The sequence below is a fragment of the Rana temporaria genome, chromosome 4, assembly GCF_905171775.1.
Source record: "Rana temporaria chromosome 4, aRanTem1.1, whole genome shotgun sequence".
NCBI lineage: Eukaryota > Metazoa > Chordata > Amphibia > Anura > Ranidae > Rana > Rana temporaria.
The window spans coordinates 12126683-12141488 of record NC_053492.1 but is presented as its reverse complement, the minus strand read 5'-3'; the positions used below and the strand labels follow the sequence as shown (position 1 = coordinate 12141488).

At 44.0% G+C, this 14806-nt stretch overlaps 1 protein-coding gene across 1 annotated transcript; it reads right to left on the bottom strand.

Moving 5' to 3' along the window:
• Positions 1-5502: 5502 nt before the first annotated feature.
• LOC120935526 (zinc finger protein 84-like) lies at positions 5503-11864 on the bottom strand. The gene is made up of 2 exons (XM_040347576.1): positions 11840-11864; positions 5503-8115 (listed from the first exon to the last, which is right to left on the bottom strand). Exons 1-2 carry the CDS (start codon positions 11862-11864, stop codon positions 6809-6811), a joined length of 1332 nt encoding a protein of 443 aa, XP_040203510.1. The 3' UTR covers positions 5503-6808.
• Between the last annotated feature and the right edge of the window lie 2942 nt (positions 11865-14806).

Sequence of the window (14806 nt, the reverse complement as noted above, 5' to 3'; positions counted from 1 at the left end):
TCGATCACACACAGCAGGTATCTCCTCTCCCGACGTGTGTCATGGAACAAACAGGAGCTGTAGGTCTGTGTTCGGCAGGGCAGTGTGCTCTAGCAAGGTCCCCCCCTAGACGGGCTTGTGTGATAGACAAAACACTGATTCAATCAGTGTTCCATCTCCATCTACTATCACATGAGCAGGTCTAGCACGGGCAGCACAGCCGAACACAGACCCAGCTCTCACACACAGCAAGAGATGCCCGGTGTCATACACGCAGGAGAGAGGGGGAGCGCTGTAGTCAGCTACAGCTCAAAGCAGCCTCAGGACAGGCAGCCTACCGGGCTGCGCCAGATCGTCCCTGGTGATGACAGAGAGAGAGTGAGAGACTGCAAAGTTTTAAAAAAAAAAATTATAAAAAAAAAAATTCTTCTTTTTTAAAGCCAATGTGACATGATTGTCTGGGGGGGGGGGGGGGCAACTGCCCTGTTGCCCCCCCTGGATCCGCCGTTGGTCCTGGGGGTGGTGCAGCCTGGCCTGATGGCCCAGCAACCTCCTGGCCTGATGGACCAGAAATCTCCTGGCCATCTGTGGAGGACACAAAACATACACAGGTTGGAGGATCCACACACTTGGCACATATTCCCTTCCCCCACCCACACATGCTACTCACCAGATGGAAATAAAAAAAAACTTACCTGTACTCACAGGATCATCAGATTGAAAGCCAGGCAGGCCCACCACTTGCTGGCTGTGTAAGCAACGGGCCACCGCAAGTTCCTCCTCAGTCCACCTTATGGTGCAAGGTGGACCTCCTCCAGTGCCCCTGGCATGGGCTGCTTGCTTGGCCATCTTCTCCCGGACCAGGCTCCTAAGATCGTTGATCTTCTTCTGAATCCCACTGGGGGTCCTTGTCCCCCCCCCCCCTCCGCATTGATCCGATCAGTAATCTCTCGGATTATTGCCCTCTTCCTGGCCGGGGGGACGTCCCGGCTGTCAGGGCCATGCAAAAATCTCCCAAATTGGGTGATCGCCCTGGCCAGCAAGTGCTTCTCTCGCACCGAGAAGTTTAATTTTCTTCTCTTCGGTGCCATCTCACAACACAGCACTCAGCAACAGACACAAAATTCAAACAGAACAAACAAACACAGAAAGACAGAACAAACAGACACAGAAAGACAGAACAAACAGACAAAAAAACACAGAACAGACAGCCAAAAAGACACAGAACAGACACATAAAAAAATCAGACAGCAAAAAAACAAAAACACAAGCAGACAGCTAATACAAATTCAAACAAAAAACACAGAAGAAACAGACACAAAAAACACTCCGAAAATACACACACCTACTACAACCTCCTACTACAATAAATCTTTAATAGAACACTACACTCACCAGCAAACAGCCACAAACAACAGAGCAAAAGACACTTGCTTTAGGAAGGGAAACACAGGGATGTACTTTTGCAAGGGAAGTGTGTTTGTCTGGGGCTATTTAAGCACAGGGCAATTGCCTAATATTTATATGTGTTGTATTATTATGCTGAAAATAATAAAAAAACATATTTACCCCTAAGCACAGGGCGATTCTCAAACTAAGTATGCTTGGCCTTTTTCCTATCTCACTGATTGCGCCGAGCCGAGTTCTGCACATGCCCAGTGAGGTGCAGATTCGTGCGCGCATGCGCAGTACGGCCGGCCCTTCATTTGCATGGGGTCACGGCTCATTTCAATGAAGCACGCCCACTTCCTTCCCACTTGCAATAACCCCGCCTTACGCCTTGGTATTTACGTCGCGCTGGCGCAAATTTGGGCGCAAAAGCGCTGTGGATACGGCACTTACGTCACAAAATTAAGGCGCCCTAACTTAAATTATATACGTTTGGAGTAACTTAATTTGCGCCGCTCTACGTGAATCTGGCCCAAGGTGTTTTGCAGAGGGGATTCACACTGGAAAGGCACCCAGGTAGACAAAATAAAGGGGGGACCAGCATGTGATCCCTTCCTCCTGAACTATATCAGGAAACATGCCTTCAACATGCGGATTGCCCCCAGGCAAAACACCTTGTCCCCATGTTGATGAGAAATGGTGAAAATTTAGATGTAAATGTAGATGTTAGGGTGAAATTTGTATACATCTAACAACTTAAAAATGACTGCCATTTTATTTTCCAGGGCTCTGCTGTCAGAAAATATATATATATATATTTTTATCTAATCCTCTGGCCCAAAATGTGCATTTTAACATGTGTGTAAAAAGTTTAAAAAAAACAGCTCTGGCAGTGAGAGAGTAATGCCGCGTACACACGATCGGGATTTCCGACAACAAATGTTCGATGTGAGCTTTTGGTCGGAAATTCCGAACGTGTGTACGCTCCATCGGACATTTGCTGTCGGAATTTCCGAAAATAAATGTTTGGGAGCTGGTTCTCAATTTTTCCGACAACAAAACTGTTCCAATCGTGTGTATGCAATTCCGACGCACAAAAATTCACGCATTCTCGGAATCAAGCAGAAGAGCCACACTGCCTATTGAACTTAATTTTCCTCGACTCATCGTACGTGTTGTACTTCTTGACGATTGGAATTTCCAACAACATTTGTGTGACTGTGTGTATGCAACACAAGTTTGAGCCAACATTCCGTCGGAAAAAATCCACGGTTTTGTTGTCGGAATGTCCGATCGTGTGTGTGGCATTAGTGTGAATTGCATGGATACACTCTCCTGCAGTCACACTGTAAACATTAGAGCTCCGCCTAACTGCAGCTCGGTAATATTACTAGGAAATCTATACATTTTTCTGCTATGTAGCACTTACCCTTAAAGCGGCCACTTGATTTCCTATTTAGTGCAGTGGCACACCAGCTCAGAAAACAGTCTAAGGGATGTCTTTTTGAGGTTTATTGCTGTAGAACTTGACCAGAAGGAGTATCCCACTTACAAGGGGCAAAAATCAACAGCTTAACAGTAATTACATATTACATTACATATAAAGAATTAAACAAGTGCGCAAAAAACACAGGGTCTGTGGATGAAGCATCATCCCTGCCAGGATGACCCTCCATCTCTATATCAGTAATCCTACTTAACTACTACCATAAGACCAGTGGAAACAAGCCCTGCACTCTCACTAAAGATGCTGTTCAATAAAGTAATTCTACACAAACCATGATCTTGCACCTTAGTTAAACTTCCAGGTCTCTGGAATGAAGCAATAAGATGGATCCTATCTAACTAACCCTAACTAAACACAAATATACTTTGTATTCTGTCTAACAGCAATAATGCCTTAACCAGGAAGTTAGCCAGGTCACAACAATAATGACATTGTGTCTCTATGTACATGCAGGTTCTGGTTTTGTGAGACTCAAAGTCAAAGTTCAACACACTGAAGTCACCGAAAAGCATACAAATTTCCTGCAACTGTTGGAAAAGGTACAAATGTTCATCAAGACCGTGAATAGCTGAGGGAGATACTCCTCTTTGAAATCCAAGTTATAGCACCATGTAGCTCTCCGGCTAGCCTTCTGGATAACCACCCTGTCCCAGGGCTGTGGAGTCGGAGTCGGGGGAAATTTTGGGTACCTGGAGTCGGAGTCGGCAAACAATGCACCGACTCCGACTAAATTTAGATTGGAATTAAAAAAAAAAAAAAGCAAGTTTAAATGTCCCAATTCACAAAAAGTTATAATTAATGACTTCTCTACTGTAAGAATAAAGACCAATGCATGCAGTGCCTCACGTAACCACAAAACGAACACGTTAAGTGACCGTGAAGAAGCATGCTTTTCATGTGCTTCACTATATGGCATGCAACGCACAATTAGGAGCTGCAATACTTATACTTTCCATAGTGTTGTGTTCTGCTGTTACAGGGAACGCATGTTAGAGAACCAGTAAGTGTCCAAATAAAAAAATTCCAACAGGAGTTTTATAAAGCACTAAAAGAAGTTGAAAAGTATGATCGCTCATCAAAACTTACTGTTGAAGAAGCCATCCTTGTTTATCCAGAGATCGTTAGTGATGTGGCCAGAATAGTTACTGCAATGCCACCCACCCAAGTCAGTGTCGAAAGATTATTTTCAGCCCTAAAAATAATAAAGTCTGACTTTAGAGCCTCTATGAAAGAGGATCTGGGAGAGGCAATTCTCTTCCTTAGAACTCTACATTGAATTGATTTGCATTTGCTAAGCCTATAACTACATTTCAAGATTAATATAAACCATTTCTAGGTTTTACAGATTTTGTTTTTGGTTCATTATAGATAAGCTTTGTTTTTGTTCTAAAACAACCAAATAATGTGGTTTGTATTTTTGAACTGGTAAAGATCCTGTTCCTGATGTTTATGCCTGCTGCTACTATCCAGCCACTTGATTGTTTTCATTGTGTTTGTCTTTTGCTTAAACTGTGCAATACAGTAGACTGTTGGCTTCCCAGCCAGTAGTCCTGTGGTAGGTTGCGTTTCTTTCCTTCAAGGAATGTATAAAATACATTCGCATATTAATACAGAGGAGTCGGGGAGTCGGAGTCGGAAGTACATAAAACTGAGGAGTCGGAGTCGGAACATTTATCTACCGACTCCACAGCCCTGCCCTGTCCTTGTAAATAAATCTCCCTAGGCTCCAGCTTTATTGATATCTACAGTAGAAATCTTTGCCAGGACTTGGTGGACCTAGAATTTCTGTAGGGCTCGAGAACACTCAAAAGTTTTAGATTTGCTTGTTACACCAGCCCTTTTCCTCAATATTGTACATCTTCACTGGCACGTTGGGGTAGTCATATTTGTACTCTAGGGCTACCCATTTTTGCTTGATATTCTGGAGCCTAAAGAAGTAACCTTAGTAGCTTGTCTCACTTTCCCAGAGAGATATAAAGATTGTCAGCCTTCATTAGGAACTCTTAGGCCCTATACACATGATCATTCTAAACCGATGAGAACGGACTGAAGTTCAGTTTCATCGGTTAACCGATGAAGCTGACTGATGGTCTGATGCGCCTACACACCATCAGTTAATAAAACGATCGAGTCCAACACGGTGACGTAAAACACAACAACGTGCTGAAAAAAACGAAGTTCAATGCTTCCAAGCATGCGTCGACTTGATTCTGAGCATGCGCAGGTTTTGATCCAATGCTTTTGCATACTAACAGTCAGTTTTGACCTATCGGTTACCAGTCCATCAGTTCAATTTTAAAGCAAGTTCTAAATTCCTGGACCGAAGGATAACTGACTGATGGGGCCCACACATGGTCGGTTTGGACCGATGAAACTGAACTTCAGTCCGTTCTCATCGGTTTAGACTGATCGTGTGTACAGGGCCTTAGAAAGCCTCATCCTCAGTGAAGACCTGTACAAGAGTGCAGGTTGGGATTGCTTCAGCCTCCCATTCGCATTACAGATTCTCTAGATGCACCCCCTCAGTGCCCAGTGCTGGTGGGCTGTCTGCTCTCTGTCCTGCTTCCTCAAAGTCATTACCCAAGGTAGGCCCCGTAGCTTTTACCTTCTTGTCCCCCCCCCCCCCCCAGGACTAGTCTGTTTGGGACTTCTTGGGCAAATCCCAGTCACATCATCATCACTATCTTCCTTGGCGAACTTTGGGGACTCAGGGTCTGACTCCTCCTCCTCCCCAGCAAACTCACCTGGCTGCTTGACATCTTCTGGCTGCTCTGCTGTACAGGCCACTGGGACCACCGCTATTTCTGGCTTCTCAATTGTGTGCTCCACCTCATTGAAATAACTCTGCCACTTCCATGCAGTAACTGGTAAGCCACTCCACAACATAACTAGTAGGCACCAAGGTGTTTGGCAGCAAGTCCCCTAGATGTTCACTACAGTGAACCTACGTTCCAGCATCATTGGTCTTTTACAATTGGCACATACTAAGCACATCCACTCAGCTCCGTCCACATTCCCCAGAGCGAAGCAGCCTCTGTGGACAAGCCACAATCTTGTGTCCACCATCAGCTCCAGCTGCTCAGTTTACTGATCCACATGACCCACCAACATATCTTTCCGAGACACCATCTCTACCCAACAGCCAAAAAAACAAATGTATGCCAACAGAACAGTTTAAAGTGAAACAGAGCTTACTAACACCCTTGCAGTTGAGAACCACAAACAATCTTTAACATGTTCAGGGCTAACAGCCACTATCCACAGCTGGGGGAGTAATCAAGCTCCACTCACAGTCCAGTTCTTAGAAAGATCCAGGATTTGAGAATTCTGTCCATATGAATATGATCTCAGTTATTAGTATGAAACCATGCCTGACATTGTAAACTAATGGGGTGATAAATTATTTATTTTTTTCTAGGAGAATTCGATAAGCATTGTCCAACCGTGATGAATTCTAGACATTATTTAATTGACACAGTGCTTTTCTATGATGGTCAGCTCCATCTGGTAATCATAATGAGATTTTTTTCCTAAAAAACCTCCATCAGGAAAAATAAAGCAATACCGCATCATGGCCACAGATGGAGCCAAATATCATAGAAAATCACTGTATGAAATAAGAGATGACAAAAAATTGTCACAGCTGAGCAAAAGCTGGTTACATTTGTTTAGCTCAATAGGACTCCATTTTTATCTTGCTACTGCCAACACGTTATCCGTGTCTTTGGTGATCTCTGATCTCCTTATTAACCTTTTTTTACATGATGAAAATCAGCCATGGATTATATCTGAGGTGTATATCAGGGTGTGGGGAAGCCACATGAGAGCTGTGATGCTCAGCAAAATTCATAAAGAAGACATTTCCCGCACTCAAGTCACTAATACACCTCAAGGTTTGTGCGGGATCCCTGATGTATAGGAGTAACATTTCCCTCATTTAGGACCGGAAAGTAACTTCTTCCTCATGTGAGATCTCTGATGTTTGGAAAGATGGGACTTCTGTGAAAAACATTTTCCACACTCAGGACAGGGATAAGGCTTTTCCCCCGTGTGAGATCGCTGATGTGAGACAAGTACTGATTGTTGTGCAAAACATTTCCCACATTCAAAACAGGAATACGGCTTCTCGCCTGTGTGCAATCTCTGATGATTACGAAGATGGCACCTTTCTGAAAAACATTTTTTGCACTCAGGACAGGAGTAAGGCTTTTCCCCTGTGTGAGATTTCTTATGTCTGGAAAGATGGCATATCTGTGAAAAAGATTTTCCACACTCAGGACAGGAATACGGCTTTTCCTTCGTGTGAGATCTCTGATGTATGACAAGTTCTGCTTTTCGTGTAAAATATTTCCCGCACTCAGAACAGGAATACAGGTTTTCACCTGTGTGCAATCTCTGATGATTACGAAGATGGCATCTTTCCGGAAAACGTTTTCCACAGTCTGGACAAGAATAGGGCTTTTCCCCCTTGTGAGATCTCTGATGTCTGTAAAGATTGGACTTCTGTGAAAAACATTTCCCACACTCAGGACAGGAATGCGGCTTTTCCTCTGTGTGAGACATCTGATGTGAGACAAGTACTGATTTTAGTGCAAAACATTTCCCGCACTCAGAACAAGAATACGGCTTCTCACCTGTGTGTGATCTCTGATGATTATGAAAACTGGACTTCTGTGTAAAGCATTTCCCACACTCCTTACAGGAAAAAGGTTTCTCAGGTGTGTGCAATCTCCGATGATTAGAAAGATTGGACTTATCTGAAAAACATTTTCCACACTCAGGACAGGAAAACGGCTTCTCCCCCGTGTGACATCTCTGATGTCTGACAAGTTCCGACTTTTGTACAAAAGATTTCCAGCACTCGGAACAGGAATACGGCTTATCACCTGTGTGTGATCTCTGATGACTACGCAAATGGGACTTCTGTGTAAAACATTTCCCACACTCATTACAGGAATAACGTTTCTCATCTGTGTGCAATTTCCGATGATGATTAAGACCGGACTTATTTGAAAAACATTTTTCACACTCAGGACAGGAAAACGGCTTCTCCCCTGTGTGACATCTCTGATGTGTGACAAGTGCAGATTTTTGTAAAAAAGATTTCCAGCACTCAGAACAGGAATACGGCTTCTCCCCCATGTGAGACTTCTGATGTGTGACAAGATCTGATTTATTTACAAAACATTTCCCACACTCAGGACAGGAAAACGGCTTCTCCTCCATGTGAGTTCTCTGATGTCTGTAAAGATGGGACTTATGTGAAAAACATTTCCCGCACTCCAGACAGGAATACGGCTTCTCCCCTGTGTGAGATCTTTCATGCAAATTAAGTTGAGATTTAAATTGGAATCCCCTCCCACACTCAGTACAGGGAAACCTCCTATCTGTTGGAAGGACGGCACCGTCCCTCACAGTCTGAGGTTCCTCAGGATAAGAGGAATACGATGGTTCATCTACACTGTGTGGTGCAGGATGGACATTTGAGGTAGTCGGGTTTTCTCCTGGACTATACTGTGTGATGTCCTCATCTTCTACTTTACAGTCTGGAGACAAAGTGAGACAATCCTCTGAGGTTTTCCTCATCTCCTGTCCATCTACTAAAATAGAAATAAAAAGATTATTACTACTGAGAAATTAGAAACTATCTGTATAAAATGCAGAGAGTATGAGCTCCAGTTATTGGACCTTACTAAAAAGAAGATACTTTATATTAACCAAATAACTGTTGAACATGGTAACAAAGCTGGCCATTTACTTGCTTACTTTTAGCTAGGCCTGAATCTGTCCCCACTTCTATCCTCCGTATTCAATTGTATACCGGGTGGATTGGCACTGCCCCTTCTGGATGCTTTCCTGTCTTTATACCAACCTTTATGCTACCACAGCTCAATACTGTGATAAACATTTATATTTGGCTCAGGTATCCCTCTCTTCTTGTAGACGTGGGGAATTGGATGCACCGATTGCCATTGAGGAGATTGTCCTTGCAATTTCGCAACTACCTGCTCACAAAACTCCAGGCCTCTATGGCTTCCTGGTGAATGGTGTGCTCCATTTAAACAATTACTAATTTGCTTTCTTGTTCATACATTCAATGAGGCACTGGATGCAGGTGTTCTCCCTCTCTCTATGTGGGAAGTGGTGATTGTTCTTCTTTTGAAACCTCACAAAGATCCTCCTAAATGTGACTCTTGTAGGTCAATTTCCCTAATTAATGTGGATGCAAAGATTCTAGCAAAAGTATTGGCGAAGCGATTGAGTAAGGTGGTTGTGAACTTGGTGAAAGGTGATTTTATACCTGGTCAATTCACTAGAATGAACATTATTAAAAAAAAAAAAAAAAAAAAAAAAAAAAAAATACCCCCATGATTGTCATCCTACTCATGTTATTGATTCTTTGGACACCTGTAAGACCTTTGATAATGTTGATTTGCCCCATCTGTTTTATATATTGCAACTTTATGACTTTGGACCCCGTATGATAGCTTGGGTATGTCTCTATATTAACCCTGTAGCCAGAATTAGAGTAAACTCCAATATTACTAATGCCTTCCAAGGCACTCTGAACCCCCTTTTAATTTCTCTGGCGATATAACCTCTTGCTGTTCATAACCATAATTCCACTATTAGAGGTCTTCCCATTGGTACGATAGAGGAGCATATTTCATTCTATGCAGATGACAACTTGGTTTACTTAGCTGATCCCCATGACTCCTTATACTATTTACTAGAACAAATGACCACATTTGGTGATTCCTCTGACTTTCGAGTGAACTGGGACAAATCTAGCTTATTCCCCTTAGACCAGGTGGCTATGTCTATGATTCACCCGCAGTCCAGATTGCAAGTTGTAACCCTATTTAGGTATTTGGGTGTCAAGGTTCAATTACCTTGATCTACAGTATTACCAATAATGTATGTCCTTTGATCCCTGTTGCAGCTTCAAACCAGGCAGTGGATGGACCTACCAGTAGACCTAATGGGCAGGGCCAATATTCATAACAACTTCCCACCTGCATGATGTCATATTGTGGACTTAAAGGGACATTGTGGACTTCAAGAGACGATATCTGGCTGCAAGCATCATCCAGATATCTGGAAAGTAATGTCTTTTGCAGACTCAAACAGGTTATCTTCTAAAATTGCCCTGTATTTGGCGCCATCCATCTTCCCATCAACTCTGACCAGCTTCCCTATCCCTGCAGAAGAAAAGCATCCCGAGACATGATGCTGCCACCACGTTTCACGGTGGGAATGGTGTGTTCAGGGTGATGTGCAGTGTTTGTTTTCCGCCACACATAGCATTTTGCTTTTAGGCCAAAAAGTTTAATTTTGGTCTCATCTGACCAGAGCTTCTTCTTCCACATGTTTGTTGTGTCCCCCACATGGCTTCTTGCAAACTGCAAACAGGACTTCTTATAGCTTTTTTTTCAACAATGTCTTTCTTCTTGTCACTCTTCCATAAAGGGGAGATTTGTGGAGTGCACAACTAATAGTTGCCCTGTGTACAGATTCTTCCACTTGAGATGTGGATCTCTACAGATCCTCCAGAGTTACCATGGGCCTATTGGCTGCTTCTCTGATGAATGCTCTCCTTGCCCGGCCCGGTCAGTTTAGGTGGACGGCCATGTCTTGGTAGGTTTGCAGTTGTGCCATACTCTTTCCATTTTTGAATGATGGATTGAAACTTGCTCCGTGAGATGTTCAAAGCTTGGGATACTTTTTTATAACCTAACCCTGCTTTATACTTCTCCACAACTTTATCCCTGACCTGTCTGGCGTGCTCCTTGGCCTTCATGATTCCGTTTGTTCACTAAGGTTCTCTAACAAACCTCTGAGGGCTTCACAGAAAAGCTGTATTGTTAATGAAATTAAATTACACACAGGTGGACTCTATTTACTAATTAGGTGACTTCAGAAGGCAATTGGTTCCACTAGATTTTAGTTCCATTAGTAAGCTTTCCATACACCAACTTTAAGAGGTCCGCATAAGGGCTGACAATCCAGGAAACAGTACAGAAGACATCTGTAATCATCTCCATATGTTTTCATTTTGGTTTTTATTATTATTATTTTTTTTTTTACAAGAGTTGAGTTACTCCCTAACAGCCTGCATGGCAATCTGGTCCCTTCTGCTGACCTCAAGCCGTTCATACTCGCATATTCACAGGCCAATCGATGCATTTGCTGGGCGACCTGGATCCCAGAGAAAGAACAGCAGCTGCAGCAACCATGCTGGGCACACTTAATGGTCACCCGCTAATAGCCGGCATCCGACCAGTGTAAACACCCACCAATGGCTGGGCCCCCCCCCCGCTTTTTCAGGCATCGATCCTCTGCATATGTGTGCCATAACACCACCCTGCTGATAGGTGGGGACTCAGTGACCACTGGAGCCATCCTGGAAGACTTCTGGACACCACAGGATGCTCCTGACATCTGCACAGCTGTCCCGCATGAGACCCGGCTGCCCATACTTCCAAAAGGTAGGAAAACTGGCCCTTTGAGTGAGGAGGACAAAAAAGGAATGCAGCTTCTGGCTCAGCCTGAACATTTATGGGAGTGGGGACCTATGGGGAAGGAACGAGGGCTGGGCTACCGAAATGTATGCCGAAATGTATGCTGCCATGGAAGTCTGTCAGGAAACATATCGTTAAAACAAACATTAAAAGAATTTGAGTTACTTACTGGTAACGTCTTTTCCGGGAGTCTTTCAGGACATCAACCTATGAGAGACCTCGGCTCCTCCCTTCTTAGGAAACACGCCCAGCCTATATTTAAAAGGCATGCTTTCCTGCCAGTTCTTCAAGAGCAACTCCGGCCAGCTTGAGAGACACAAGAACACATCATACACCATAAATTGCTTTTTTGATTGTTCCTGAGTCAGGAACCCAAAAAGGAAAAAAACAACAAGGGTGGGTACACGGTGCTGTCCTGAAAGACTTCCAGAAAAGAAGTTACCAGTAAGTAACTCTAATTTTCCCATATCGTCTTCCAGGACAGCAACCTATGAGAGGATAAGCGCGCACTTACCCTTTAGGGTAAGACTTCGGCTTACAGGACTCTGTGTCCAAAGAGCCCAATCCCTTTGCTGACAACAAGATCAGCCTCTAGTGTCAGGTAAAAGGTAGGAGAGCTGAATCACGTTGCCGCTGCACAGATCTGTCACGGAGTAGCCTCAGCTACTCTGAGATCTCCCTACATTCAGGCTTGTCCGATTGTTAGCCAATGTCATCTTGCCCAGGTACTGCTAAAGATTTTAACCCTTACTTTTAGGAAGGAAACCCCTTATTGACGCATGAACCAAAGTTAAAAGGAAGATCCCACGGGGGCCCACAATGAGTAAAGTTTGGTCCTACTTGGGAAACTGCAGACCTAACACTGGTCCAGCTGCCATAATGCCTCCAAATCTCAGGTAAGTGAAACATAAAATATAATCTTAAGGGATCCCTCTTAGTAGCCAGACCACCCGGTTCCCAGAGCCTTCAGGACAGAGAACCATGGTCCTTTAAGCCAGTGTGATACAATTAGAAAGACAGAAGTGTTCTATGACCACAGTAAGACTGTGGGTGGGCGAGATGGCATAGCACCTGTGGAAAATGCCAGCTCTGAGCAACGGCATCTATCCAAGAGTGCCAACCCTTTACTGGTTTAGGCCCAAAGAGGAGGTTTTATGGGAGTAAACCCGAGTTCCTGGAGGAAACTAGAGATCCCAGAGTTCCTATGGAAGTGCCTGCAGCTGCAAGAAGAGGACTCCACTGAGTTTAGTCATAACTTCCATCACCAGATGATATCAGGTGCATTCAGGGTGCTGTGGCCATAGCCCAGCCTTTCTACCTGGGTTACCATTTAATTTCACAGGAAGGACTCTGTTCCTGTCTGCTATGTGATTCAAGAATTGCCTCTGGCCCAGGACAAAGAACAGGTCCCCGGTGGGAGGGATAACGCACAGTCTTGGACATGGACTGCCAGTGGTAAATCTGTGGAGGCACTTTATTCCACTCCTGAAACGCATCTCCATCCCCTTATCTATTGATTAGCACTCCTGTGCTCCTACTGAGGAGACTTTAAAAATCATAGCTAGGACTGCAGTACACAGAGAGCCTTGACGGGGCCTGCAGCTTACACAGGTATTTGCAAATGCATGCAACTAAACCTCAGCTAGACAGGTTATTTGGTTGGTAACTTTGAGCCTGGTTATTATAGAAACATTTTTTATATTCCATATATATATATATATATATATTTAATTGCATATTGCTAAAAACGCATCTCATTTAAAGTCCCAAAACCTCCCCCCCGTCTATCCATTTACAGGGATGGAGGCCGATGGTTGTTTATCATATGCCTCATGTAAAGTCTCAACCTTACCCCCCCCCCCCTTTTTTTTTTTTACATATTCTGAGATGCGTTACACCCCTTTCAGAAGAGAGTTCATTTTCTTGAGCATGGAATCCAACAATACCCCTCTGTCTCCCAGGACTATGTCAGTAAGTCTGGATCTGTGGAAATAAAACTGTGCCTGGAGGGAGCAGAGGGTACCGAACCAAAGCCTTCTGAGAAGCTGGACCCTAGACTTCCCATCTTCCATCGGACCTAATGAACAGGAATGCCCTTTTCAACTGCTCTATCCCTGGTTGTGGAGCAGGAGTGTTTTTCTTGTCCTCCTACAACCACCTTCTCCAGAGAAATGTTGTAATGATGGGGGTCTACTGGATTCACCATCCATGCCTTCTCCCACTTCCTAACAAGTGTTCTAGAAACCTATGCAACTTACTAGGGTCTAGGGGTGCAACGGATCAAAAAACGTACGGTTCGGATCGTTTCTCGGATCAGATAATTTTTTGGATCAGCAAAAAAAAAAAAAATGTCGTAACGTGGCTCAAGCACTTTCAGCATGTGTTTAACCAGTTCCCGACCCCCGCATGTACATATACGTCCACAATATGGCACGTACAGGCACATGGGCGTACACGTACGTCCTTGCCTATTAGCGGGTGGGGGGTCCGATCGGGACCCCCCCCGCTACATGCGGAGGTCGGGTCCGCTCGGGGAGCGATCCGGGACCACGGCGCGGCTATTTGTTTATAGCCGCTCCGTCGCGATCGCTCCCCGGAGCTGAAGAACGGGGAGAGCCGTATGTAAACACGGCTTCCCCGTCCTTCACTATGGCGGCGCATCGATCGCGTCATTCCCTTTATAGGGAGACTCGATCAATGACGTCAGTCCTACAGCCACACCCCCCTACAGTTGTAAACACATACTAGGTGCACCCTAACTCCTACAGCGCCCCCTGTGGTTAACTCCCAAACTGCAACTGTCATTTTCACAATAAAGAATGCAATTTAAATGCATTTTTTGCTGTGAAAATGACAATGGTCCCAAAAATGTGTCAAAATTGTCCGAAGTGTCCCCCATAATGTCGCAGTCACGAAAAAAATTGCTGATCGCCGCCATTAGTAGTAAAAAAAAAAAAAATAATAAAAATGCAAAAAAACTATCCCCTATTTTGTAAACGCTATAAATTTTGCGCAAACCAACCGATAAACGATTATTGCGATTTTTTTTACTAAAAATAGGTAGAAGAATACGTATCGGCCTAAACTGAGGAAAAAAAATGTTTTTATATATGTTTTTGGGGGATATTTATTACAGCAAAAAGTAAAAAATATTGCATTTTTTTCAAAATTGTCGCTCTATTTTTGTTTATAGCGCAAAAACTAAAAACCGCAGATGTGATCAAATACCACCAAAAGAAAGCTCTATTTGTGGGGGGGAAAAGGACGCCAATTTTGTTTGGGAGCCACGTCGCACGACCGCGCAATTGTCTGTTAAAGCGACGCAGTCCCGAACTGTAAAAACACCTTGGGTCTTTAGGCTGCATATTGGTCCGGGGCTTAACTGGTTAAAGCCCTTATTTTGCACAAC

Coding starts and splice junctions, on each gene's coding strand:
- LOC120935526 (XM_040347576.1), bottom strand. CDS start 11,864: ATGGGAAAATTAGAGTTACTTACTG. Junction 8,116..11,839: donor AAAATTAGAGTTACTTACTG/GTAACTTCTTTT, acceptor ATCTTTACAGAC/ATCAGAGAACTCACATGGAG.